The sequence below is a fragment of the Andrographis paniculata genome, unplaced genomic scaffold, assembly GCF_009805555.1.
Source record: "Andrographis paniculata isolate CXL003 unplaced genomic scaffold, ASM980555v1 Contig79END, whole genome shotgun sequence".
NCBI lineage: Eukaryota > Viridiplantae > Streptophyta > Magnoliopsida > Lamiales > Acanthaceae > Andrographis > Andrographis paniculata.
Genome location: NW_026137616.1, coordinates 1,584,492 through 1,609,496, shown reverse-complemented (window position 1 = coordinate 1,609,496; position 25,005 = coordinate 1,584,492). Strand labels below are relative to the sequence as shown.

Sequence of the window (25,005 nt, the reverse complement as noted above, 5' to 3'; positions counted from 1 at the left end):
TAGCAATCTTGATCCTTGAAAATCCATCTTCCTCGAGAATTTTGTAAAAGTGGCTTTTACAGCAAAAACTCCATTTTTATAACCCAAAGTTAATCAAATTTTCTTCCCACAAGATGAAAGAATGTGACTGCATTCCACAACACAAGAGTTTAATACAACAGCAAAGCAACATTCGGGCAGGCATAATATAACATGAACAGCAGCAGGGTAGGAGGGAGGGCGGCGCTGTACAGTTTGGTGACGATGGCCAGCAATGTTTAGCAGCCATATATGTACATAAAATGTATGCATTTATACAATACACCAACAAAAATGTTTTATATATCATAAATAGTAATTCTTGATATAAATGGTTCTGGCCCGAATGCCTCTGGCTCTGCTTACAAATGCTTCGCCGATGATGGTTGAGTCAAGGCAGCGGATTTGCATATGGGACAAGAGTTTTTCATCACCAGCCACTTCTTTACGCATTCACTGTGGTATTCATGTCCACAGCCGAGGGTTCCAACAGGATCTTCATTCTCGTAACCACACTGCATAATGATATGGAAATCGAGTCACAGAATGTGATCAAAACAGATTGAGTTGGGATGAATCAAGACCGTAAAGTCGCAGATCAGAGATGGACAAAATTTGCAGGTTCATAGGCAAATTGAATGGAAATTTTGGGGATAATGTGCATATTTATCAAAATAAATGTGAAGAACAGAAACATAAATAATTCTGTGTTGGATTGATTGGCTTATTATCTGAAATGCAAATAATTCTCACATATATATTGGGTGATGATAATATCATTGTACCTGGCATATAACACAGAAGTTGACTAGCTCATCTGAGCAAGGTGCTTCCTCAAGATCGGCCTCAGCTACTGACAGGGAAAAATATCTTACTTTCAAATGATTTTGAATGAATTCCTCGGTCAATCCTGTCCCAACACTACCAATTTGTTCTTCCAATGCAAGAAGCTCCTGTCATACGAAGTTGAATTAAGGTTTACCGGCACATTGCTCAGCATTCGCTGCTCATTGAATTGACTTAAATCTTGTAATGAAATGAGATAGACTTCCTTCCACTCTTACTCCCTTTCGGTTCTCTCTCTACAGCTCTCTCTATCACCTTCTCTCTCTATATAGATATACATATATTAATATATACACAATTACACTCATACATATATATGCTTACATACGAATACATATATATGTTTTATGTATACACACATTTGTTTGTCTATTTTTTTTTTTTTATGTTATATATTATATTTACCTCGTAGGACATGTGATCGATATCCAAGCGCATATCCTGGTGTTGATCAGTATAATTTCCTGCTTCATGGTAGCCAGCAACATCAAGTGAAGCAAATTCCTACAAAATGGCAGACAACATTCAAGCAAATGTAAAATTGGTAATGCATCAAATTCGTAATCCCTAGTGCTCGAGATCCTATATAATAAATAATGAAGAAGTAAAACATAACAGGGAGGAAATAGGAGCTTTTACATCAGGTGTTGAAATTCTCAAGTGAGGACGTGTGTGATGCCTTACACTCGAATCAGGTATAAATCCCCTATGATGTGGTTGATATAACGGGAAACCTGTTTGTTGGGCAGGCACTAGAAATGTGGGCCTTGGACCTGGGAAAGAACCAATTCCAGCAGGGGAAGGCATTGCAGCTTGGCCAGAGAAATTAACATTTGCACCTGCCCCTTGGATAGGTGAAAGTGGACGGTGATGATTGCTGTGGCCTTGAGGAAGGGAAGGAGGCAGAAAGCCACAAGAACTGCTACCTGCTGTTACTTGAAAACCATGAGGGTTTATATTCCCAGCTTCGATCGCAGGTCTGAGCACGCCAGCTGATATTTTAAGAAATAACAAGAGACAGGAGAGAATTTGTCAAAACACAAATGAAATCCATTCAATAGATTGATGAATAACCGGGAACAGGCTATATATTTAGATCTAGAGAATTACATACCATGGGCATATGATGGAACATGGGTTCGCGCAAAAGTGCTATTCATATTACTGCTATTTGCACCAAAATGCACATTCAGCCAAGGATTTCCAGGATAATTAACAGGTGGGACAGCATAGTTTCCCGGGACCAGATGACTAGCATTATGTGTAGAAACGGATTCATGTCCAATCATACCAAGCCTGTTCCGCAGAGTCCTTTGAGAGCCACTTGCTACCATTGGTGTGGGGTCAATGATGCCAAGTGGTGGGAAAGAAGCAGGATCCATCACATTAATATCAGGTTCAGGTGCCATCACATGGTGAACAGAAGAACTAGGACCTGCTGAAGGATTATGATGCTGGAAATTTCCGGGAGCCCCCTCCAAATCCTTTATCTTAGATGATCCTCTCATGCTATCTATGTAGGTAATGCTGCAGCCGTAGTTGCCTGCAGGAGTGGAATACCAAGAATACTCTTAAGTTATGGAATACCAAGAATACTCTTAAGTTATTGCGCATTAATCATATGCTCCAACATAGACCACAAATAATAGTATCATAAAATACCAGATAGGGGTTCCAGGTATGGATTGTAATGGCCAGAAGGTGCACCAACAGCTAAATCAAGGTTTAGGGCTGAATGCGGAAGAGGGATACCATTTAGCTGTGGCATCCTATAGAGTAAAGCACTTCCATGACGATCTGGCACAGGTTGAAAACTATAAGTGCCCTGGTTTGCTGGAGCAGGAACCACCGGGTGGAGAGGTAGAGGATAATTTGGTACGTTTCCAAAAACAATGCAAGGTTCGGGCTGTACATGGCTACGGCCTTGCCAATCCATTCCAGTATCAGCTATTTGACTGGTGAACTGAGTATTCCGGTGCGCCATAGTGGATGGGATGCCTGTATCAGTGAACATATACCATGAAGAAGCTAAAGATATTGTATACTAATATGAGAAGAATGTTTTCAAGTTGGCTAAAGAATAAATTTGAGACAGAAAAGTGGAAATTATGGATTCAAAGAGAGAAATTGCAAACAACTACACTATTTATGCTGATACCATCATTGTTATAGCTTCCTTTTTTGAAATAATAAGAAACTCACACTATAAGAAAATGCAAAAACCAAACAAAAGAAATTCCATTACCGAACAATCGTCCATAAATGTTGTTTTGAAAAAGCACCAGGGAGTAATCCCCACTTGCTTATCTATTTAAAGTGAGTAGGCTGTTTTCGTCCAGTCACAGATTCCTTTCCATAATTATTTCAGAATATGAATTCATTAAGTTACTATTGGTAACAAATAAGTCACCTACTAGTCTTGATAGGGCTGAAAAAGTTCAAATTATATGAACAGTAAGGCACAAATATAGATTAACAGAAAATGATTTTGGCGTGTACATACGGGTTATATTTCTTACATAACTAGATCAAATTTAAGGGGAAATGCAATACTTCTTAAATTTACTCAACCTAGTAATATTCACATTGGCCTTACAAAACCCATTAAATACCAAAATTTTTGGACACGTGTCTATCAGTTCAACTAGAATCTTATGTTTTAAGAAAGTCGGAAAAGCTCACCGAAATAATGAGCAAGAAATACGAGGTCAATCATACTCGAGCAGCATAATTATATCATATCGTACCTTTGGGGTGGATCTCATCACAACTTACACGCTATAGATGCAACCCATACTAGTTTTCCATAACTTGCGCAATAAATTGTTTTTTCTTTCTTTCTCAATGCTTTGAGTGTAACAGAGCATATAAATTGTGAACAGACATAACATTGCAGTACAACACTACATCAACAACATTCCAAAATTCACCAGTCAGTCCCCTAGAATTATTGACTCCGCTGACCTTGGAGAAGGGTCATCAATGCTTACATGGATCTATTTCCTAAGCTAAAAGGTGACTCTAAATTTAGTTGACCATACAAGATTTATGGACAACTAAGATTGCGAAATTATAAAATCGATATTCGCACTGCTCTCTTTTGCAGAAGGGAAAAAAAAAAAAATGCATCACTAGACCCTTTTCTGAGGTAAGCAGAATCAATTGCCGGACTATATTTCTCAACAGCACATCACTGCATCAGAGAAGTTACCATGTGGACAAGAATGTACTGATCATTTCAAATTCTGAATTTTTTTCAATGTACTATCATAATTATGCATCCAACTGACATTGAAATTCATCTCCAAGTGCTTACATAGAACATAAAATCTGAATGCTACATGAAGACCATCAAACTTTAACTAGTTGAAAGTCATAAAAAAAAAAAAAAAGCAGGTGAAAACTAATTACACATTGTGATATACTTGTCGTAAGCAATGACAAGCATACATCACTACCTTCTTTTTGCAAACAGCATCAAAAGAAACCAAATAAGAGGAAGGAGAAAATAAGTGAAGAAAAGTTTTAATTATGTGGATTTGGAAAACGACAAATTGTAGAAACATTTACTATTAGTGGAACCCACCACAGAACATAGGTTTACCGCAGGTGTAGAAGTCGAATGACTAATATATGTCCAAACATACATAAATGCGAAACATACGACAACAACTGAAAAAACCGCTATACGACACCGGTCAACCAACGAAACAAACAATATTTAGATCCTATTACAATGAACACATTATTGTTAATCTCCTTACCCAATAAATTAAACAGAAGTCTGGACTAATACAATCAAATTCTCAATTTTGATAACCCTATCTATTAAGGCACTCAATAGATATATTTTAGGATAGTAAACTTTTACTTCAAGTTTCTGTAGCTAACTCTCCCTGAGCAAACAAGCAAGCTAAATAAAATCTAAATTCCCACATAACAAATAGGTTGCATTCAATAACGGGCAGAAAAGCAAAGATAATCATCAGCCCACAAGCAATATCAATTTTTGAATCTTTCCATAGAAGTTCCAACTTATTCCAATACTTCAGCAATAAAACTTCTGCGAAAAATCACAAGCCAAACAAAGCACAATCAAAGCAGAATTAACACAAAACCCTCCAATCTTTAACACCCGCAGTAACAGTGATCGATGATCGCCAAAACTACAGTTCCCTACAAAAACAAAACAACATGTGCGCGCAATGCATGTATAATTCATATGTATCGAACATAAAACCCCAAGAAAACATCAAGAATGCCCTCAAAAAATGTTTACAAAAATAAATAGCAAAATTGGGAAATTAAATATTAAATATTTATTCGAAAAAACCATACCAGATTGATGTAAGAGGATAGAACAGAGATCAAGATTCAAGCACCGCTAAAACTGAAAAGGTTTCCGATGAATTTCAGCAATCTAGAGAGAGAAATTTTATGGTTTTAACGAGATTGAAGAATATCCTCTTTAATAATCTCCGTATTCTCTTATATTGTATTTTCCATTTATTTATTTTTTTATATATATTCTGATTTTACCGCTAACGACGACGTGGCTATTTACTATTAGCTCCCAACCTCCACTGTCCTTCATTAAATTATTCACTCTTATACCCTTATATTTGACTAAACGACAAGGATGTTTTGGTAAATTACCTATCCTAACATTAATATTCTATTATTTTCGTAAAATGAATTTTACAGGTAACCTGTGAAATGATGATGGTCGAGGCAGGCGAACTCGTGATCCGACGTACGAATGTCGCCCGTCTATCGTGATAGAGTGGGCGCCATGAGTCCCAAGCAAGGCAGTAAAAAAGGGATTCCTTTCGATCCACGTCGCGGCCAGGAATCACGAACGACGACCCCGTCAGCCGCTCACGGAACTGTCGCACACGGGCGCCGACGAACCCGCATCATCGCGAGAAGTCGCCTTATCGTTTAGAGTTTAGAGAAAGGAGAATTCGTAAAATGAATTCTATAGGTGAACCTGCGAAAGTATCATTGTCGATATCTGCCCCGGCAGACAACAGCAAACTCGTGACCCGACGCACGAATGCCGCTCAGGCCATCCATCGTGACAGAGTGGGCGCCACGAGTCCCAAAAAACTTATGCACGGATTTCTTTCCACATGTAGGCAGCAAAAAAGTATTCCTGCGATCGACGTCGCGGCCAGTAATCGCGAATGACGACCCCATCAGCCACTCACGGAGCCGTCGCTCAGACAAATTTTGCGCACGGGCGCTGACGAACCTGCGTCATCGAGAGAAGTCGAATAAGCCTTATCATTTAGAGAAAGGAGAATTCACAAAATGAATTCTATAGGTGAACGTGCGAAAGAATCATTGTCGATAACTGCCCCGGCAGACAACAGCGAACTCGTGACCCGACGTACGAATGCCGCTCAGGCCGTCCATCGTGACAGAGTGCGCGCCACACACGGGCGCCGACGAACCCGCATCATCGCGAGAAGTCGAACAAGCCTTATCGTTTAGAGAAATGAGAATTCGTAAAATGAATTCTATAGGTGAAGCGAAAGGATCATTGTCGATATCTGCCCTGGCAGACAACAGCAAACTCGTGACCCGACGCACGAATGCCGCTCAGGCCGACGATCGAGACTGAGTGGTAGCCACGAGTCCCAAAAAACTCCTGCACGGATTTCTTTACACATGTAGGCAGCAAAAATGGGATTCCCTGCGATCCAAGTTGCGGCCAGAAATCGCGAACGACGACCCCGTCAGCCGCTCACGGAGCCGTCACGCACGCCGCCGACGAACCCGGTCATCGCGAGAAGTCGAATAAGCCTTATCGTTTAGAGAAAGGAGAATTCGTAAAATGAATTATATAGGTGAACCTGCGAAAGGATTATTATCGATATGTGCCCCGGTAGACAACATGGAACTCGTGACCCGATATACGAATGCCGCTCAGGCCGTCCATCGTGACAGAGTGGGCGTCACGAGTCCCAAAAAACTCCTGCACGAATTTTCGTGCACTTGTATGTATTAAAAAAATGATTCCCTGCGATCCACGTCGCGGCCAAGAATCGCGAAAGACGACCAGTCAACCGCCAACGGAGCCATCGTCCAGACGAATTTTGCGAACAGAGGTTCGCGCGCAGACGCTGACGAATCCGCTTTTATAAAAAATCAATATATTATGTATATTTATTATTTTTATATTACTTAAACTATTTTTTTATGTCTCGTATGTATATTTTTTAAATTATTTTATAGAACAAATGCACTTTAATTAAATAAATTTGTATTATAAATCGGATGCAAATAATCACCTAATTAATGTTTCAATAATTATAAATTGTTTTACTAATTGCATTTCATTTATTTATTTCATTGTTGAAACGAGTTAAGTGTAGAAAAATAAGTTTAAATACAAATATATATATATATATAAACATAAAATGTAAAATTATAAATGCAACACAATTTAAAACTCTTGATAATTTAATACCGAGAGAAAAATTAAACATCAATAAAATAAAATTTAGATACTAAGGAAGCAAATTATACAGTTTAAAGCTCAAAACAATTTAAACATCAAAGTAATAATAATATTAGTTTATTTTTCATAATTAACTATTATATATATGAAAAAAAAAAAAGCATATGTAAACTAAAATTTTTAAAATATCAACAATTTTAAATTATAGAAAAATAAAATTCAAACATGTATGTTACATATTTTTGTTTTGGAATTAAGATTAGCTGTAAGCTTGCAGGTTTATGCTCAATTATTATTATCACATGTTAAGATGCACTTATACAATCCAGATTAATTGTGGGCCACGACATTTTTATTTTTTGTAATTTTGTTCTTTGAATTTACAGTATTAAAATAGATTTTTATAATAATTTACCATATTTATATAATCATAAATTTAACTTTTGAAGGGACAGGTCTTTTATATTAATTGTTCGTGCAAATACGTGCTAATTTGATTGGAAATGAGTTTTAATAAAAATGAATAATAATGATTATTTTTTTATAATAAAAAAAATATAAAAATATAATAATTTTTTAATTAAAAAAAAAGATAATATTTTTTTAAAAAGAAAGTGAGCATAAATTTAAATGAGGGACATAATATTATTATTATTAACTATTTAAGTATAATTTATAAAAATTTATTATTTTAACTTTATCCGTTTGTTAATTTATTATGTGTGTTTTTGTTATAGAGTAATGATTTTATCCAAGAAGAAAAGAAAGAAAGAGAATTAAAAATTACGGTATAGATTGAAATATTATTTATTAGACTGAAATACCGAGTAGTATTTATTAAAAAAATTATATAATAAAAATAAAATTAAGTTAAGCTAAGTTGATTATATTAAGATATTGTATTTTAATATACAAACTATATTATTTTGTTTTTTAAATTATTATTATTTATTTTAATGTAAATATAAAATAATGGTTTTATATAATGTATTTTATATTAAAATAATTTACAATAAAATAAATATTCCAAAATTCTCTTTTAAATGAGGAGAGGGAGGTTGATAAGCGATAACAGGTAGAACTCATTATTACAATAGAAATGAAATGACTCCTTTGCCCCCATACAATTAATCTATGAAATTTTCTCACCTGTTGGTTGATGCAGGCTGCTGTGGTAGCTTTCATTATTTAAATTTCGTATTTCAAAAAATATACTCCAATCACAACAAATAAAATATTATTTAAATGTATTTAATCACATTCTTTTCAATCAAAACACAACTTTTCTAGATATATATCATATGTTATATTATATATATAAATATATATAAAATTGCTAGCTTTTCAGATCTTTAGAACTTTTTAAAATAAATAATTGTGTTTTTTCTAGGGTTTTTTTTAAATTTTATTTGAAGAAATCTTTTAGTGAGAAAGAAAGAATATATCTATTGTGTAATTTTAAAATTTTTTACAATTTTATTTAAAAATAAGGAATATATATAACATAATTTATTTAACATTTTTATTATGTTTTTTTTTTTTTTTAATTTAACAAGTAGGATGAAATTGTAATGTTTGTGACTATAAATATAAGAATGTTTGTTATTAAAAATTTCTTTATTTATTTATGAATTATTAATATATATATATATATGATATGTATATAAATCTATTATAAAAATTAATCGTGAATAAATTTTTAATGGATATTATGATTTTTAAAAAAAATTAATTGCAATTATAAAAATTAAATGAACCAAATTCCAAATTTGAATTCAATTAGAGTTGGAGACAGGAACTATTGGATAATATGAATCCAATTGATGTCTTTATACACTTTTATTGTTTAAATTCTTAATATTTTTTAAAGTTATTTATATTCTTTAATTTTATTTAAAACTTGTTTAAATTTGTTAGTTGATTTATTAATTCAATCAGTGAAATTTACATCAATTGTTATTTATTTTTTCATTACTATTCAAAATCAAAACCCAAAATTAGAACTCCAGAAGTAAACACACCCTTGTTGTTTAGTGAAATGAATTACTCTGTAAGAGTAAAACAACAGAAGTTTCTGCAATATCATTCAAAAGTAGTACTCCCTTCGTCCAAGCAAAAAATATACATTTACTTTTGGTTGGTGCGAAGTTTAAGAAATAATAGTATTTTAATTATGGTGGGTAGGTAAAAGTAATGTAATGACATTTTTACTCTTACTTTTTGGTATAAAAGTAATGATATGATGTAAAGTAAGGGTATTACGAAAAAGCAATGATGATGTGATATAAAATAAAAGTATTTGTGAAAAAAATAGGATATTTAATGAAATAGTTATTTTGTAATTGGACGTTCTATACATATACTTTGTAGTCGGACATAGAGAGAGTATTTGATACATGGGCTTTGCTTTTGCTCCAACATCAACAAATGATAAACTCCTCACATTCTTGTTCAAAACATCATCCATTCCCAGATAGAATTCACAAAACCACAATCTTTATCTTAATTTATCAGTCATCAACAGATGTCTCTTTTTTCCTAAGAAATGGCCTAGTGCATAAGTAAAGATCATCATCATCACAAAGAAATAAACAAAGAGAATGCTGATGAGGACTGTAGAATCTTCCCTTTTAACATTAAATCAAATGTTTCTAATGATCTGTAGTACAACTTGCACATAAGTAGCGGTATGAGTCTTTCTATCTATACAACTTGGAACAGTTTCTATTTACTATATATGTATTTTTTACCAATCCCAAACATTAGCTGTACCTTCAAATGGCATGGAGTAGAGTGTGTCCATTCTGAATTGGAACCAGGGTCATCACCAACCATTGAAATGCACAATGAAGAAGAAGCCGATGCAAACAATCCCTGCTTAATAGAAACAACCACGACTAAAGTAATTGCATTCAGCAATTGCTCCTTACGACAAAAATTACATGAAAGGGATGTGGAAAGGAAATGTTACCTAAATCTCTCTTAGTTTGGAAGCTGAGCAAAGGTCCCCATATTTGGAGTGCATCCTCCAACCATCATCTCCTCAAATACTTCATATGCAAGGTTCTGGTTCCCGGAAATGCTATATGCTCTGATCAGAGCATTGTAGGTATGAACATCGGGTTTTAGACCCATGAGCTGAAGCTCCTTGTAAAGATTTCCAGCTTCTTCAGTCATTCCAGCAACTCCAAGATTGAATATTAAGGTGTTGAAAGTGTAAAGGTCAGGCGTCAGCCCTCTGCTTGCCATCTCAGCAAGAAGACCCAGCGCTTCCTCTAATTTTCCAGCTCGGCCAAGGCCATTGATGATAATACTGTAACAGATCATATCAGGATCAAAGCCAGCAGTTTTTATTTCCTTGAAGTAGAGCATGGCATCCTCCACTTTACCCAGCAAGCAAAAGCAGTCGACTAGAATGCTGTAAGACTTTAAATCTGGCCTAATCCCCTCCCTGACCATACGATCAAACAGATCTCTGGCAGTTTCAATGTCACCGGCTTTTCCAAATCCATTTATGAGAATATTGTAGATAGCGCAGTTGGGTTTGCAATCATATTCCATCATTTCATCAAACAATGCCTTGGCTTTGTCTAATCTTTTGAGCTTCATGAGGCCATCGATGAGAGGACCATATGTACACGGTGTGGGTGAAAAGCCTCCACTTACAAGATCACAGTATAGGTCTATGGCTTGCTCTAACTGGTTAGACTTTACAAGACTTGAAATGAGTATGTTGTGCGTTATTGTGTCAGGTTTGCATCCTCTATGAAGCATTTCATTGTACAGGTCAAAAAGTTCATTTACCTTCCCAGACTTCCCGAGATCATCAAGCAACAAATTGTAGGTGGGAACATCAACAGCATAGTTGGCTTTTTTCATCTCTTCATAGGTATCCCATGCAAGTTCTGAAAGATGAATATCAAGAAGCCCCTCGATCAAATGATAGTACCCTTCTAGAGTTGGCCGAAGCCCAAAAGACTCAACGAATTTCTCAAACAATTTGTAGGCATCAAGGGATTTCTTTTGCTTGGACAACGTCTTAATGATAGGCTCAATAATTGAGCCATTCTTGCAAAGACCAACTGATGCTACCTTTTCCGCGAAAGAAATTGCATGATTCAACTCTGACTCCTTCACGATCCCAGTCATCAGGTTCTCCCAGAAAGACCCATTAATCGGAAACCTTTCCTGGTAAACAAAGTCCTCAACAACTTTAAAAGCATTCGCAATTGATCCGGCTTTCACAACTCCAGGAAGAAGGGTATAAAGGGTTACACTGTCTGGATACTTTGTTTTCCTCATCTGATGGAAAAGCCAAAAGGCATCTTTAATTCTATTATCCTTAACTAATCCATAGATGACTGTGTTATAAGTAAAGTGGTCGGGGAGGCAATCCATTTCTGTCATCGAACAGAAGATCTTCAATGCCAGATCAACTTCATCGTTCTTGCAGAGACAATCTAGAAACGTATTGTAAGTTATTGTATTCGGACGACAACCATCAACTGCCATGCTCTCAAACAATTTGTAGCCCTCTTGAACTTTGCCTTCCTTCCCCAATCCAGATAACAAAGTGTTGTAAGTTACCACAGTGGGAACAAGTTTCAATTCTTTCATACTGCAAAACATCTTCCATGCCTCATTTGATCGATTTGCCTTGTAAAGTGTGTCAATCAACGAGTTGATGACCATAACGTCAGGATGGCTGCCACCATCTATCATTTCAGTAAATAACTGAACGGCTTCATCAATTTTCCCGGCACTGCTATAGCACTTCATCATCATGTTATAGGTAATAGAATCTGGCACAAGCCCGCTCTGCTTTATTCCATCAAAGATCTTTCTTGCCTCTCCAAGCCTGCTGACTTGAGCAAGGCTATACAGTGATGCATTGCAGGCAGGAACTGTCGGTGCAACACCCCGAGCTTTCATTTTCTCAAAGGTTTCAATAGCCTTGTCAGCTTCTCCTAATTTTCCATAGCAGTCGATGAACAGGATGTATGTATAGGCATTTGGCTTGATGCCACTCACTTCCATGATCTCACACAGTTCTAAAGCTTCCCCCACTCTCTGAAGCCTCAAAAGCCCAGATATCAATGTATTGTAAGTGTGTAGATTTGCAGTGATACACAACTCCTTCATTTCATCTAATACCTTAAATGCTTCGTTAACATTTCCAACTTTGCACAAAGCATCAATGAGTATTGTAAAAGTGACAACATCTGCTTTATAACCATCTGCCTCCATCAGGCTCCAAAACTCCCTCACAGAGCTCAAATCACCACAATCACTGAGTTTGTTCAACATAGTGATGTAAGTTACACGATCAGGTTTGTGACGGCTACACTTCATCTTCTTAAAAACTTCTTTGGCAACACCAAGCTTTCCTGCATTACAAAGGGCATCAATAAGAACTGTGTAGGTAACTACGTCAGGTGAACATCCTTCATCATCCATCCTCTTCAATATATCATAAGCCTCATTGATCTTCCCCGCTTGCCCAAGAACTTTGATGCAGATGGTGAAGGTATATACATTTGGCCTCAACCCCAGATGCTCCATCTCCTGTAATAAGCCCATGACAGTTTCAGTGTCTCTTTTCCTACCACTTGCCACCATCAGAGCAGAGTAGGTTTTAAGACTTGGTTTCATTTCTTCTGAGATCATTCTTTTGTAGATGACTAAAGCCTCCCCACACAAACTTGCTTGAAGAAGCAAATGTATTAATCCATTATATGAATAAGCATTCATACAAAACCTGTACTTTCTCATCTTTTCAAGAGCAACTGGAGCCTGTCGAATTCCTCCCCTGACATTTAGAGCCCTAAATATAATCAAATAAGTATCTAAATTTCTATAAATAATCTGTTTCTGCATCAAATCAAACACCACAACCATATCTTCCATCCTCCCCTGCTCCCCCAAAAGCTCAAGCATATAATTACAAGTTTCAGTAGTGTGTATAACATGTGGCCTATTTGCTACAGCCTTAAAGAAAGAAAAGGCCTGATCCAAACCATGGATTGACTTCAAACGTCCAATTATTTCCTTAGAGGAGATGTTGCTTTTGAATTCATCCCCCATAGAACCAAATTCTTCCGATTTCTTCATGGCAAACCCAAAAAAATCAATACGCTTTTTCTCAGCTCTCTTCCATCTCGACGCTGCCCCGTTTCGAAAAACCCTAAAGGAATCAACCTTGCCCCTTTTTATTAGGCATTCATTACTGCAACTCGAAACACATGAGTTACAGCTACCATTGGTCAAAAAGATACGACTATGATCACAGCAGCATATACCAGAAAAGTTCCAAAGCATCACAGCCATTCATGAAAACAACGAAAAGCGAGATATTAAGCTAATGCAAGATTTACAATGTGATAGAGGTGTTGTACTGTACTGCCCGGAAGGTGTTCGTGGAATTGCTTCACAGAGAGCGTATTAATTAATATATTTCTATCCAGTATTAGAAGATAGCGCAGGAGATATCTGTACCAGAAGCATGCTGAGATATTTTTGCAAGCACAGACACAGATGGGGCGCACCAAGAAGACAGCGAGACGACGACTGCCGTTGTCTGAAACTGCTCGCAGTGGCCAACAGTGAACGATATCAGATATCTCTTATTTCTAACCGCGCTGAACCGGTTCGGTCTGATGTGGCTGAGTTTAAAGGCTTCGAACCGGTTCGGTCTGATAAGACCGGTTTTAAAGGCTTCGAACCGGTCGGACGGCTCCATTTCAAGACGCGCCATATAATCCGCGTTAACCTCACGGAGCCAGATGCTATATATACGCCTTGCACTGCCTGTCTGCCGCGATTTACCCTCTCTGCAACCCTGCCTTTGGAAACGCGAGCCAAGCAATTCCCAGGTAAGATTCATCCGTGTTCTTTGATCGTTTCTGCGTATATTCAATGATCGGATTCGGGTTTTCGATTTTTAATTCATATATGCAGATATTTGTTTGTGTCATGTTTCTTTGTGAATCGAGTAGCGGCTTTTGTTTAGGGTTTGCCTGTCTGTGAATTGGGCGCTGCCAATTTAATGGGTCTTTGGCCGTGAAGCATCTCGCATATCTGCTTTTGTGATTTAGATGTTTTTCGCCTCCCTAATCTAACCTGGAAGGTTCTTGCGTTCTTTGATGCCACGGAGCATCATGAACCACTTATTCTTGAAAATTTAACCCTACGTTTCAACGGAATCTCACACTTGTGAAGTATGGACACAGTGAATTTGGCATGAATTTTGAATTGTTGTTTCCTCAAGAGTACGTAGCGAAGATATGTTGCGATTTCCTTTTATGTGGTTTAGCTGGTGAATTGCTATTTGGATTAACGCTGTAGGTTTTTTATTACTATTTGCACTTACTGAATGATTATGCACCTGGGGGTCCGAAAACAAATTAAAGGTTTCATATCAAATTTGAAAATTTCTAGAATTTTTATGCTTAATCTATAAGTACTGGAATTTACTTGTTTATTTCCTGGTACTTGTAAGGGTTTTTATGAACTTGATTATTTATCAGGCTTTCTTTTAATGTGTATTTCAAACTAGTTATCACTCCTACCCCCAAATTGGATCGGATGTTTTTTTTGTTTGTTTGTTTTTTAACTCACTTGTGTTCTCAATTGCCTGCTAACAGTGCTGGCATTGACAGTACCATATTCGTTTTTGAACTGAAAACATGGGAAAGAGGAAATCCAGGGCCAAGCCACCACCGAAGAAGCGAATGGACAAACTTGACACTGTGTTCAGTTGTCCCTTTTGTAACCATGGTACAAGTGTAGAGTGCCGCATGTAAGTATCTTCAAGATCATTCATCTTACCCTCTCTGCTATAGTTCTGACAATTAAATGATCAATGTTGGGGATTGAAATTGTTTAATATAAAGTGGTCTTAATCTAGTCCAGATGTGGCTTGATTGATTTGCAACAAGGTTTGTTAAAAGAAAAAGGAGAAGTGTTGTTTTGTTATTGGTGCTGAATGGTGCGTGTCATGCTGCAATATCTGTCCCAAATAAGGAACACATTGCTTCATTTCTTGTTTTAATTTTTCAGTTCTTCTGTGTGTTGTTCTGCTCAGTATTGTTTTAATTGTTTTGTCAAAGCTTGCTGCCCGGTTATTACTATTTGGAGTTTTTTACATATTGCATGTAAGTGCTTTGGAAGTTTTGGTGAATGTCTTACTGCTGGAGTGCCTGTTATATATTTAAGCTATTTGTTAATCTGAATTTGGCTTTGGTGGTGTCGTGTGGTTTCTGATTTTTTCTGATATACTATGTTTTGTTTTTTCATTAATATGCATTCTTAAATTGACTTGAAGTTCAGCCAACATATAAGCAAGATGATTATGTTTCATGTTTTCAAAATGCAGATCAGATTTTCTGCAAATGCATGGATGCATGGATTCTTTGAAACTGGATTCATTGCCTTGTCTCTTTCTTTTTTTGGTTGATACTTAGTAGTTTTGTATAGTTTGTAATTTTCAGTATATATTTATGTATATTATTTAATGATTATCACCTAAAGGTTTTATTATATTATACAAATTTACGTGCTTTGATGTGCCACGTGTTGTGTCATGTGACAATTGCCATGGCTTTAGATAACCCCATGGCCTTTTTTGCCATAATCAGCTATGGGTTTGCATGAGAATATGTCGGTATTAATTGAATGATCACCTAAACGGCTTTAATTTTGTATATATATCATTAATGAAATCATAATTACAGATCGGAAGCTTTTAGTGTGAATAGGGTCAAACCTATGTGAATCTGCTTCTTTTGGATTACTCTTGGTATTAGTTAACTATACAATTTGATGTGGTTGGTTTAGTATGTGAAGAAGAGATACTCTGTGGCAAAAGTAATGTGGGGGTTTATCCCGCGGAATCCATGCCTTGTGTGATTCATTGATCCACATAGTTATTTATTTCATACCTTTATTTTTACACGTGGTGTGTACATTCAATTATATATCTGTTTCAGAGATTTGAAGAATTTGGTTGGCGAGGCATCTTGCCGTATTTGTCAGGAGAACTTTAGCACCTCTGTAACAGGTTGTAATTACTTCATCATATCAACTAGTGTTTCTTTCTAGTTTCCACTAGTATATATCCATACCCATTACTAACTTTCCCTTTTCAACATATACCTGCTGCAGCTCTGACTGAGGCCATAGACATGTAAGTGAAAAATATGAAGCAATTCTTGTTTTTATTTCTTTCGCATTAGTTAACTGATAACATCATTTGCAAATGAATGATGGTTTTCGTTTGGTATACAGATACAGCGAATGGATCGACGAGTGCGAGCGCGTCAATAACCAGGAAGAGGACGACGATGAGGCGTAGAGATGGACAATGTTTAATGGAGTCTCCCTATCTTACGTATGTTTAATCAAGTCTCCCTATCTTACATATTTTAAATGAACACTAGTACTGCTACTACAGTATTGCTGCATCGAAGTTACCTGTGTGATGGCAGAGGTTGATGTAAAAAATACACCTTTTCCTGCCTAGCTTTTACTTGTGTTTTCCCTAAGCTGAGGTTGATGCATAATGAACTGTGTAATCCTTTGCCTTTTGTTTTTTCATTCCTCAAGGCTGATGAAGCCCTTATATTATAAAGTAGAGATTAATCAAAACGTATATTGTTAATAAACATAGATGTTGTTCCATATGGACTCGTGTGACTCGGGTATATACATTGCACATAAATTTTATACAATTTTTATTTTTATAAAAACAATAGTAAATTATATAATACCCCACCGTGTTTTAGTAAAAATGCACAAAATACTTATTACGAATGTAAAGTATGAAAAGTTTTGCGTTATAATAAAATATCTAAAGCAAGTTTTACACAAATAAAAAATATAAAAAATTTTGAATAAAAAAATAAATAATTAACACAAAGAGGTGTAATTTTCTCTTTTCAATTATGAATATATTATATTATTGTTAAACGGTTGATTTTTATTTATTTAATTTTTATTTTAATATATTTTTTATATCGTAAATTATGTTTTTTATTTTATTTATATACGTATATATTTATTTTTATGTAAAAAATTTATAATAATGATAATAATAATAAAAATAAAAAATAAAAAATTAATTTAATATATTAAATGATAATATAATACTAGAGGTGAGCTTCAAACCCAAAAAATTAATTTTTTTCAGTTCGAACAAATTGGTTTGGTCTGTTCAATTTATTGGTTTGATTCGGTCTAAAACCGAATTTATAAATTTAAGTTTCGGTTCGGTTATAATTTTCAATTTTCAAACTGAATCAACCGACAAAACCGAATGTTAAATAAAATAAATTTTATATTTTATATATTGTTATGATTTTGATCTTTATTTATTTATTTATATTTCAGTATTTTATCAATTTGTAAATTGTTTGAAATATATAATTGAGGATAAATATATAAGTCAGAGCATTCTTATAAAAATTTCAAAAAATCCAATTTGTTCGGTTTTCGGCTGAATTAGTTTGGTTCGGTTTAGTTTGATTTTGAAAATTTTGATTCAATTTTAATTTTTATAAATAAAAAATCAATCAAAATTCAAAATTAAGTTAGGCTCGCACCGAATAGACGGAATGTTCACTCCTATATAATATTAAAATTATAAAATTTAAAATATTAATATATAATATAGTAGTGTTACATTTGTTATAATACTTCTATATTATTAATAATTATATATTATTTATTAATATTAATTTTTATTTTATAAAAATATAATAATTATAAATATATTATATTTATAAAATTTATATTTGATATAAATATATATAATTAAGATATATTTATAAAAAAATATTTTAATTAAATAAACCCCTTAGTTTATTAATTATTAAAATTCATCGAACTTAAACATAAACTCTATAAATTTTTTAATTTCACATCAATCAAATTTTTTAAAATCCAAAAAAAAATTATTAAAAATTCTAATGAAATAACCCCTTAGTTCATTAATTAATTATATATGTATCTATATATACCAAAACAGAAGGGCTTAAAGTTAAATAGAACTCAAGTACGGACAAGTCGTAGAAGATTTTCATATTTGGTGCTCTTTGTTCTCCTTCAAGATTCTATTCCGCCGTCACCCACCACCGCCGATTTCTTCAGTTTCCTGAGAAAGAATTTGAACATTGATTGGACGGTGGAAGGAAGCCGATGGGCCGCCCTCCGACCAACGGAGGCCCTGCCTTCCGTTTTACCTCTGTCGAGGTCGCTCGCAAAACCCTCCTTCTCCCTTTGTCTCTATGCCAGTTATCAAATGCACGCTTACAAAGCTCTGTGTTTCATTATTGTTTTGCTCGTGGAATGTTCGTAGGGCTAATTTAACTTCTGTTTTCGTATTTCTTTACTTGCCTTTTACGTGATTTGAATTAAATTCGTATATGTTCCCGCTGATAGATTACTCGCCCTTTTGTAATGTATATAACTTATTGTGTTTCTGGGAAATTTCTTCGATCGGGTTTGCATATGGTGCGTGTTATCTCCTCCTTTGTATGAATCTAGTTCTGCAGAAGCAAAAACTATGCAGGTGTTGTGGGACAAAGGGGGCTCCTTGATCTGTAGGATGATGATGCCTAGCTAAGTTGTATTTCTGTGAAATTTCGGGGAATGGAAAAGGCCGAGAGAAAACATAGTAGAAGCCATGTTGGTTTATTTGATGTATGGTCGTACGCCCAACATGCATGAATCAGATCGAATATGTTATGACTTTTATTGGAGATTGCAAGAATTCCTATCCGAATAAATGTTTGATTGTATGAAGTAGTATGGAAATTTCGCGATAGAATTATATACGAAATGGTGCATTGATCAAAATATGATCTGATAAGCATTTGAAAATATCGAAATCAGTTTTCAACCTAACTAATACTTAAAAAGATAATTTGACTTTGAGATGAAGTGTTTATATAAAAACTAGCAATAGACACTGTATCTTGTTAAGGATTTTGTTATCAATTTTTCCTTTTTCCTCTTATCTGTTAAGTAATTTAGTATACTGAATTATTTCTTGCTAACTAGGCTCCATTTGAACACGGTTTAAGAACAGGGCATGATTCTGTGGATCAACCAGCATAACAGTTATGCTATAAATGCAGACTCTACATATAACTGAGCTATATTTATTTCTCTTGCCACGTGGCAAATATACATGTTCACTGAATATAGAATATAACATCAATATACATTTCTGATAAATGATGTCTTCTTTTTCTTTTTTCCTTTTTCTTCCTTTTTTGTTGAAACAACGGGTACGTGCACCTTTGAATGTTTACTCTTTAATATTTTAAGGTTGGAGAAATGGAAGCCATTCTGCAAGCATACAAGTGTGTAGTTCCTGGCCGTGAAATTCTCGAGGCTCTTGCTCAGAGGTTTAGGTGAGCAAATAAAGTCAATAATTGAGTATGATGACTTCATGGATAATCAACATTTGAGTTATTTCAATTGATAGTTCCTCTGCTGAGAGAGCTGGGAAGGTGGAGGTTTCAGTGAAACAAGTAATGAACAGCTCCCCAGTTTATATGTTTCTAGTATTTCTAAGAAAATCCCTAAATAATTATCAATATATGGAACAGGTCTTGAACTGGTTCCAAAATAGGCGCTATGCTATTCGAAATAAATCAGCTAGGGCTTTGGTCCCTGGGCAAGTGAGCATGCCTGGAGTTCCTAGAGATGAGCAAGTAACATCAAGTGTTCCTCCGGCTCCTCAACTGCAAACTGCTCCTTCAAGTAATACTTAATACATTTCATCTAAAACACTATTGGATCCCTGTTTTTTCACTAATCCGCAGAAGGACATTATTTTTGCCCTGAGTTCCTCAATCCATGTTTTTGTCTTGTTCTTTCCAGCTACAGTGACAGGTGTGCCCCAAGCTCCTCAATCTATCCCATCATCAGGTAAGATGCCAAAATGTGCATTTTATTTAATTGGTCCTGCTCTTCCGTTTTATTCAAAAATAACCTTGTTGTTGTGAGCGTCACAATCTCTATACAATATTCCTATGAGTTAGCATTTATACATTGTGCTGGTGCATCAAAGATAGTCCTATGCTAGGTTCATCTCCAAAGAAGGATCTTTGCATTTCCTTTTCTGTCAACTGTCTGTATTTATTTTGCAAGATTCTTAGAAATTCATCTATCTATCTACCTACCTACCTAAACACATACATGCACACACACATTGTCTTGCTTCCCACAAATGGATTTGCAAGCATCTTTTTTCTTTATTTTGGAAAGAACAAGTCATGGGTTACAAGCTTTTTGTTATTTTTGGAGCTACTGTAAATGTGGTTAATGTGAATTTCTTTTGAAAAGTTTCTAATCTAATAAGGTTAGGTAGGATATTTGAGCGGTTTAGCAAATGTTTAGCTGCTTTAGATTCTCAAACAGATCGTACATCTGATATAATATTAACTTTTTTCCCAATTAGATTGCTAGAACCACTTATGTTTCATCTGCAGCCATCCAAGACTGACTGATAAACCATAGTAATTAGATTTTTTATGAAATGTCGATAAGTAACAAAAATAAATTACTCATTTATATATGGGTTTGAGTTAAATAAAACTCTACAAGCTGCTCCTTTTATACATATCTGGCAGTTCTATCAAATTTTATAAAGATTTGTAGCCTTCTAATTCAACATCCTATGTAGCACCAGTTTTCAAGTTTTGATGTTGGAACTGTTCTCCTCTTGTTGCACCTCACGGTTTGATCTTTTCTTCTAATCTCTTATCAGCAATGCCAACTGCTGGAAGGAATGCTGTGGAGAATTCTGAAATGGAATTTGAAGCTAAATCGGCCAGAGATGGTGCATGGTTAGTACTTTGAACCACATTCCAATTGGACTTTTGAACAGTTCATTTTCGCATACTATATATTTTGGATGGTAAAGATCATCAGTATTGTTGAATGCATGTATTTCTGTTTCAGGTACGATATAGCATGTTTTCTGTCACATAGATCACTGGAGACTGGTGATCCGGTAATTGTTTTAGCTTTCCATCCTTTTGGATCCTTAGAAGTGATGTTATTTTGCTTGGTTGATATTTGCTTGTTTATTTACCTTTCCATTTCTAAGACAAGTTGTTCTTCCTGTTTTGATTTTTGTTACTGGGAATGCTGCAGCAGTGTATTCTTTCATCTCATAGAAAGCTAGCTGGTGGTTTTCTTCACTCTTTTAACGCTTGGGTGAAGATCTTTATTTTTCTCTACCGACTTTTGTACTTTTATGGATGTTTTGGCCCAAACGACTCTTCAGAAATTTATTTTTCTACATCAACCTTGCCATTTGGGAATTCATTCTACATGAATTCAACCATAGTAATGTTAATGGTTTTGACCTCCAATAAAGGTTGGCATGCCTGTGTTTTCACTTTGCTCAAAACTTCTTAACGAGGCTTGGATTTCATATGTGTTCTTTCTTAGAGCTCATGCTTAGTATGAAACTACACACAGCTGAATATAATTAAATTCAGTTTGTGACCCAGGAAACATTAAAAACATGAAATTTACTTTTCAAGTGTTTATAATTTAAGCTTTGAGTACCAAATTTTTTCCATGAAGTTACAAAGTCCATCTGTTTATTATATCTGGTTTGCACAAATGGATAATTTACCAAGCTCTCTTTGTTGCCACTTGGCCTGAACTCAGATTCACACATGATACGTTGATTTATCTTGGTTTGGTTTAGATTCATCATAATCTTGGGATAAAACAGTCATCTTGATTTTGTAGCTTCAACGGGCCTTAAAGGCATTGCTAGTGTTCTCAGTCACTTACTCTGATGAATTGCCTAGCAACCTCAGGAAGCCCTTGTTCGTCTTTCTGGTTTTGGAGAAGAAGAGGATGAATGGGTCAACATTCGTAGGCATGTGAGGCAACGATCACTCCCATGCGAATCATCAGAGTGTGTTGCAATTCTTCCTGGAGATCTAGTGCTCTGTTTTCAGGTATAGTAGCATGCATAATGATATCACAAAACCCAAGATAGTAAATAAATAAATAAATTCCATATTAAGGATAGTCAATGTTTTCAGAGAGGGGAATTGTAACTGTTACAATCTCTTATTTTTGTAGGAAGGCAAAGAACAGGCCCTTTACTTTGATGCACACATCCTTGATGCTCAAAGGCGGAGACACGACATAAGAGGCTGTCGTTGTAGGTTTCTCGTAAGATATGATCATGACCAATCTGAGGTACACTTGTTCACAAACCTCTGGATTGCTGGATGGATACACTATCGCACTTTTTGTATTTTTTATTCCATCTTTTTCCAACATTGCAGGAAATAGTTCCCCTCAGGAAGATATGCCGTCGACCTGAAACTGATTATAGATTGCACCAACTCTATGCTAGAAAAACCAGTGCAGATTCTCAGGCAGGTGTAACAACACAGAACGAGCCCAAAACTGAGGATCCCACAGAAACCAGATCAGTAGCTATTCCTGCAGCCACCGAGTCCCAATTACCGCCAGTGAAGATCGCCGACACTGGAAATGCAACTAGTGCAGTAGAAAATGCTCCAGCCACTGTAGATACTGCACCAGCCATTGGAGGTTCACATCCAAGTATGCAGTAAGGCAAAAAATTCAATATCGTTGATTTTTTTTTTTGTTGTTGAATTAGTTCGTAGTCTTGGGAATGGGCAGCAGAAAATCACGGTTAGTCTTTGTTACTATGGGAATCCTCTGCTGTGCTCTTTATACCTTCCTACTTCACTAACTTAACATAAGATCTCCTATCCTCTGCTGTGTTTTTATCTGATTTGATTTACTAGTCAAATTTATTCAGACACAAGAGATGCTATGCCTACCTGTGGATTTGAATGAATATTGATTAGCTATTGTAGTTATGTTGGGATCAAAATTGTGGGGTTGAATGAATGAAATCCCTGCACATGTTTACAGTCAGTAACGATGAATTGCTTATCTGTTATTCATCTTATAAATGAATTTACAACTGAGTTAAATTTGGTGGGACAACACAGTAATTCATGATATTTGTTTGCAAGTATTATTTGATGAATTTGATATTGAAAAACGTGCAATTGGGCTGACAAGAAAAGCATATAGGAGTGTATCATCAGTAAGCGTAGAGGTAGAGGGTGGATTGGATATTTGGATGTTTATTTTATTTTATTTACAAATGTTGTCCCTTTCATTTTAACTCGTTGCATATATATATATATATATATTATTTATTGGCAGTCACAGCGTCACAGTGGAAGGCAGGCAAGGCAAGGCAAGCCAACTTGCTAGTGGAGTTCAAAAAATAACTTCCAATATAGGTGATAATATTACACACACAAAATGCTTCAATTAATCTACAAAGGAAAATGTTTATGAAGTAAAAAAAAAAAAAAAAAAAAAGGTAAACTACAAAGAATGAGTCACATGGAATGTCTCTCTGTCTTACTTAATAGTAGTAGTTTTCTTGAAATGTATATTTATTGCAATGAACACTAAAGCCAACTCAACTCAAACAGGCAGACACATACTAATTAAGATTATTATTTTTTCTTACAACAAATTACAGACGTAATAACACGTTGTCCGCGATCAGATCCTAATATGATCATTAATAGTTAATTAGTTGTTAAAAAAAAAAAAGAAGGATTAAATAACACCCAAGAAATCCAATCATGCAAGATTCCACTGTCCATATATCCCATGCGACATGGGAATGGCCAGCCTCATTAATCAGACTTCAGACCTGCACCAAAAATAAAAAATAATAATATAATAATATAATGAAGAATATGGGTTCGTAATGGAAAGAAAATCAAACTAATAGTAAATAAATAATAATAATATAATAGAATGGTTGAAATCTTGGGGCTGTGAATGAAGCCCAGATGAGATCAGAGAAGAACAGAACATAACAAAAACAACATAGGGACGAAAATGTGTGAATTACATACAATTGCAACCCAGATTTCATATTTAGGATTCATACATACATACATACTGATACAGAAGTCACACACAGACACACATGTGTATGTGTGTGTGTTGTCAACAGTACTGGGATTGGCCCCCACCCACCTCCCACCTCCTACCTTCACCTTCACCTTCACCTTCACCTTCCTCATCCCTGAAAACTTCTCAGAAGATATTTATGTCAATCATCATCAATTTTGGGCCAATCTCTGTCTCTGTCTCTGTCTCTCTCTCTCTCTCTCATTTTTATTTTTTTCAAACTTTGTTTTACTAACTGTGCATTCTGCAAGGTCAATAATTTGAAATTTTCCCTGTTTTTACTGCCCTGCTCTTCAGTTAGAGTTTGTGGGTTTTGGAGTAACATTTTTCCCCTTTTTCGTTTCAGAAAAAGAGGTGGATTGAGTGAATTATATATATATACAAACCACATATATTCCTCTCTTTTATATTTATAACTACTTTTTACGAAATTAATCAGTCTAAAAATATTACAGCAACAAACCAAATGGAACTGAGGTAATATGGAGTATCAAATAGATGCATAAATTGAAAATGGAATGGTAAATATCATCTGAAAATGGGTCTTAAAGCTGATTTCAGATAAATATTATTGAAACAAATCCATTTCAACTTTATTGTACTATGAATTTCGTAAAATATTTAAAAAAAAATATTACTGTACTGGAGTATTATAAATT

The 25,005-nt window shown here is 35.1% G+C and overlaps 4 protein-coding genes across 11 annotated transcripts; 2 read left to right on the top strand and 2 right to left on the bottom strand.

The window, feature by feature from the left end:
• Positions 1 to 114: 114 nt before the first annotated feature.
• LOC127240092 (probable E3 ubiquitin-protein ligase ZFP1) lies at positions 115 to 5,339 on the bottom strand. Of its 4 annotated transcripts, XM_051258549.1 has the most exons (8): positions 5,203 to 5,339; positions 4,983 to 5,040; positions 2,527 to 2,862; positions 1,979 to 2,407; positions 1,504 to 1,856; positions 1,270 to 1,368; positions 804 to 971; positions 115 to 533 (listed from the first exon to the last, which is right to left on the bottom strand). In XM_051258549.1, the coding sequence occupies exons 3-8, from the start codon at positions 2,846 to 2,848 to the stop codon at positions 381 to 383; spliced, it is 1,524 nt and encodes a 507-aa protein (XP_051114506.1). In that variant the 5' UTR covers positions 2,849 to 2,862; positions 4,983 to 5,040; positions 5,203 to 5,339; the 3' UTR covers positions 115 to 380. The 4 variants fall into 4 exon arrangements, with proteins under 4 accessions (XP_051114506.1, XP_051114505.1, XP_051114507.1 ...); XM_051258548.1 differs by lacking the exon at positions 4,983 to 5,040; XM_051258550.1 differs by lacking the exon at positions 4,983 to 5,040 and having other exon boundaries at positions 1,549 to 1,856.
• A 4,631-nt stretch (positions 5,340 to 9,970) lies between these two features.
• On the bottom strand, positions 9,971 to 13,956 carry LOC127240085 (pentatricopeptide repeat-containing protein At4g31850, chloroplastic). Of its 2 annotated transcripts, none has more exons than XM_051258537.1 (2): positions 10,302 to 13,956; positions 9,971 to 10,227 (listed from the first exon to the last, which is right to left on the bottom strand). In XM_051258537.1, the coding sequence occupies exon 1, from the start codon at positions 13,655 to 13,657 to the stop codon at positions 10,313 to 10,315; it is 3,345 nt and encodes a 1,114-aa protein (XP_051114494.1). In that variant the 5' UTR covers positions 13,658 to 13,956; the 3' UTR covers positions 9,971 to 10,227; positions 10,302 to 10,312. The 2 variants fall into 2 exon arrangements, with proteins under 2 accessions (XP_051114494.1, XP_051114493.1); XM_051258536.1 differs by having other exon boundaries at positions 9,971 to 10,204.
• Positions 13,957 to 14,086: 130 nt separating this feature from the next.
• On the top strand, positions 14,087 to 16,914 carry LOC127240091 (transcription elongation factor 1 homolog). 2 transcript variants are annotated; one of them, XM_051258546.1, is made up of 5 exons: positions 14,087 to 14,202; positions 14,974 to 15,128; positions 16,318 to 16,388; positions 16,493 to 16,514; positions 16,616 to 16,914. In XM_051258546.1, exons 2-5 carry the CDS (start codon positions 15,016 to 15,018, stop codon positions 16,680 to 16,682), a joined length of 273 nt encoding a protein of 90 aa, XP_051114503.1. In that variant the 5' UTR covers positions 14,087 to 14,202; positions 14,974 to 15,015; the 3' UTR covers positions 16,683 to 16,914. The 2 variants fall into 2 exon arrangements, with proteins under 2 accessions (XP_051114503.1, XP_051114504.1); XM_051258547.1 differs by having other exon boundaries at positions 14,115 to 14,202; positions 14,989 to 15,128.
• Positions 16,915 to 18,363: 1,449 nt separating this feature from the next.
• On the top strand, positions 18,364 to 24,004 carry LOC127240088 (protein SAWADEE HOMEODOMAIN HOMOLOG 2-like). 3 transcript variants are annotated; one of them, XM_051258542.1, is made up of 11 exons: positions 18,364 to 18,577; positions 19,658 to 19,743; positions 19,818 to 19,863; positions 19,942 to 20,095; positions 20,216 to 20,263; positions 21,105 to 21,183; positions 21,299 to 21,350; positions 22,174 to 22,317; positions 22,445 to 22,564; positions 22,654 to 22,936; positions 23,576 to 24,004. In XM_051258542.1, the coding sequence occupies exons 1-11, from the start codon at positions 18,524 to 18,526 to the stop codon at positions 23,641 to 23,643; spliced, it is 1,134 nt and encodes a 377-aa protein (XP_051114499.1). In that variant the 5' UTR covers positions 18,364 to 18,523; the 3' UTR covers positions 23,644 to 24,004. The 3 variants fall into 3 exon arrangements, with proteins under 3 accessions (XP_051114499.1, XP_051114496.1, XP_051114498.1); XM_051258539.1 differs by having other exon boundaries at positions 22,165 to 22,317; XM_051258541.1 differs by lacking the exon at positions 18,364 to 18,577 and adding an exon at positions 18,585 to 19,027 and having other exon boundaries at positions 22,165 to 22,317.
• Positions 24,005 to 25,005: the final 1,001 nt, after the last annotated feature.

Coding starts and splice junctions, on each gene's coding strand:
- LOC127240091 (XM_051258546.1), top strand. CDS start 15,016: ATGGGAAAGAGGAAATCCAGGGCCAAGCCACCACCGAAGAAGCGAATG. Junction 15,129..16,317: donor ACAAGTGTAGAGTGCCGCAT/GTAAGTATCTTC, acceptor TATCTGTTTCAG/AGATTTGAAGAATTTGGTTG. Junction 16,389..16,492: donor CTTTAGCACCTCTGTAACAG/GTTGTAATTACT, acceptor TACCTGCTGCAG/CTCTGACTGAGGCCATAGAC.
- LOC127240085 (XM_051258537.1), bottom strand. CDS start 13,657: ATGGCTGTGATGCTTTGGAACTTTTCTGGTATATGCTGCTGTGATCAT.
- LOC127240088 (XM_051258539.1), top strand. CDS start 18,524: ATGGGCCGCCCTCCGACCAACGGAGGCCCTGCCTTCCGTTTTACCTCT. Junction 21,184..21,298: donor TCGGCCAGAGATGGTGCATG/GTTAGTACTTTG, acceptor TTTCTGTTTCAG/GTACGATATAGCATGTTTTC. Junction 22,937..23,575: donor CATTGGAGGTTCACATCCAA/GTATGCAGTAAG, acceptor ATTTATTGGCAG/TCACAGCGTCACAGTGGAAG.
- LOC127240092 (XM_051258549.1), bottom strand. CDS start 2,848: ATGGCGCACCGGAATACTCAGTTCACCAGTCAAATAGCTGATACTGGA. Junction 1,857..1,978: donor TGTTCCATCATATGCCCATG/GTATGTAATTCT, acceptor TTAAAATATCAG/CTGGCGTGCTCAGACCTGCG. Junction 1,369..1,503: donor TGAGAATTTCAACACCTGAT/GTAAAAGCTCCT, acceptor GCCATTTTGTAG/GAATTTGCTTCACTTGATGT.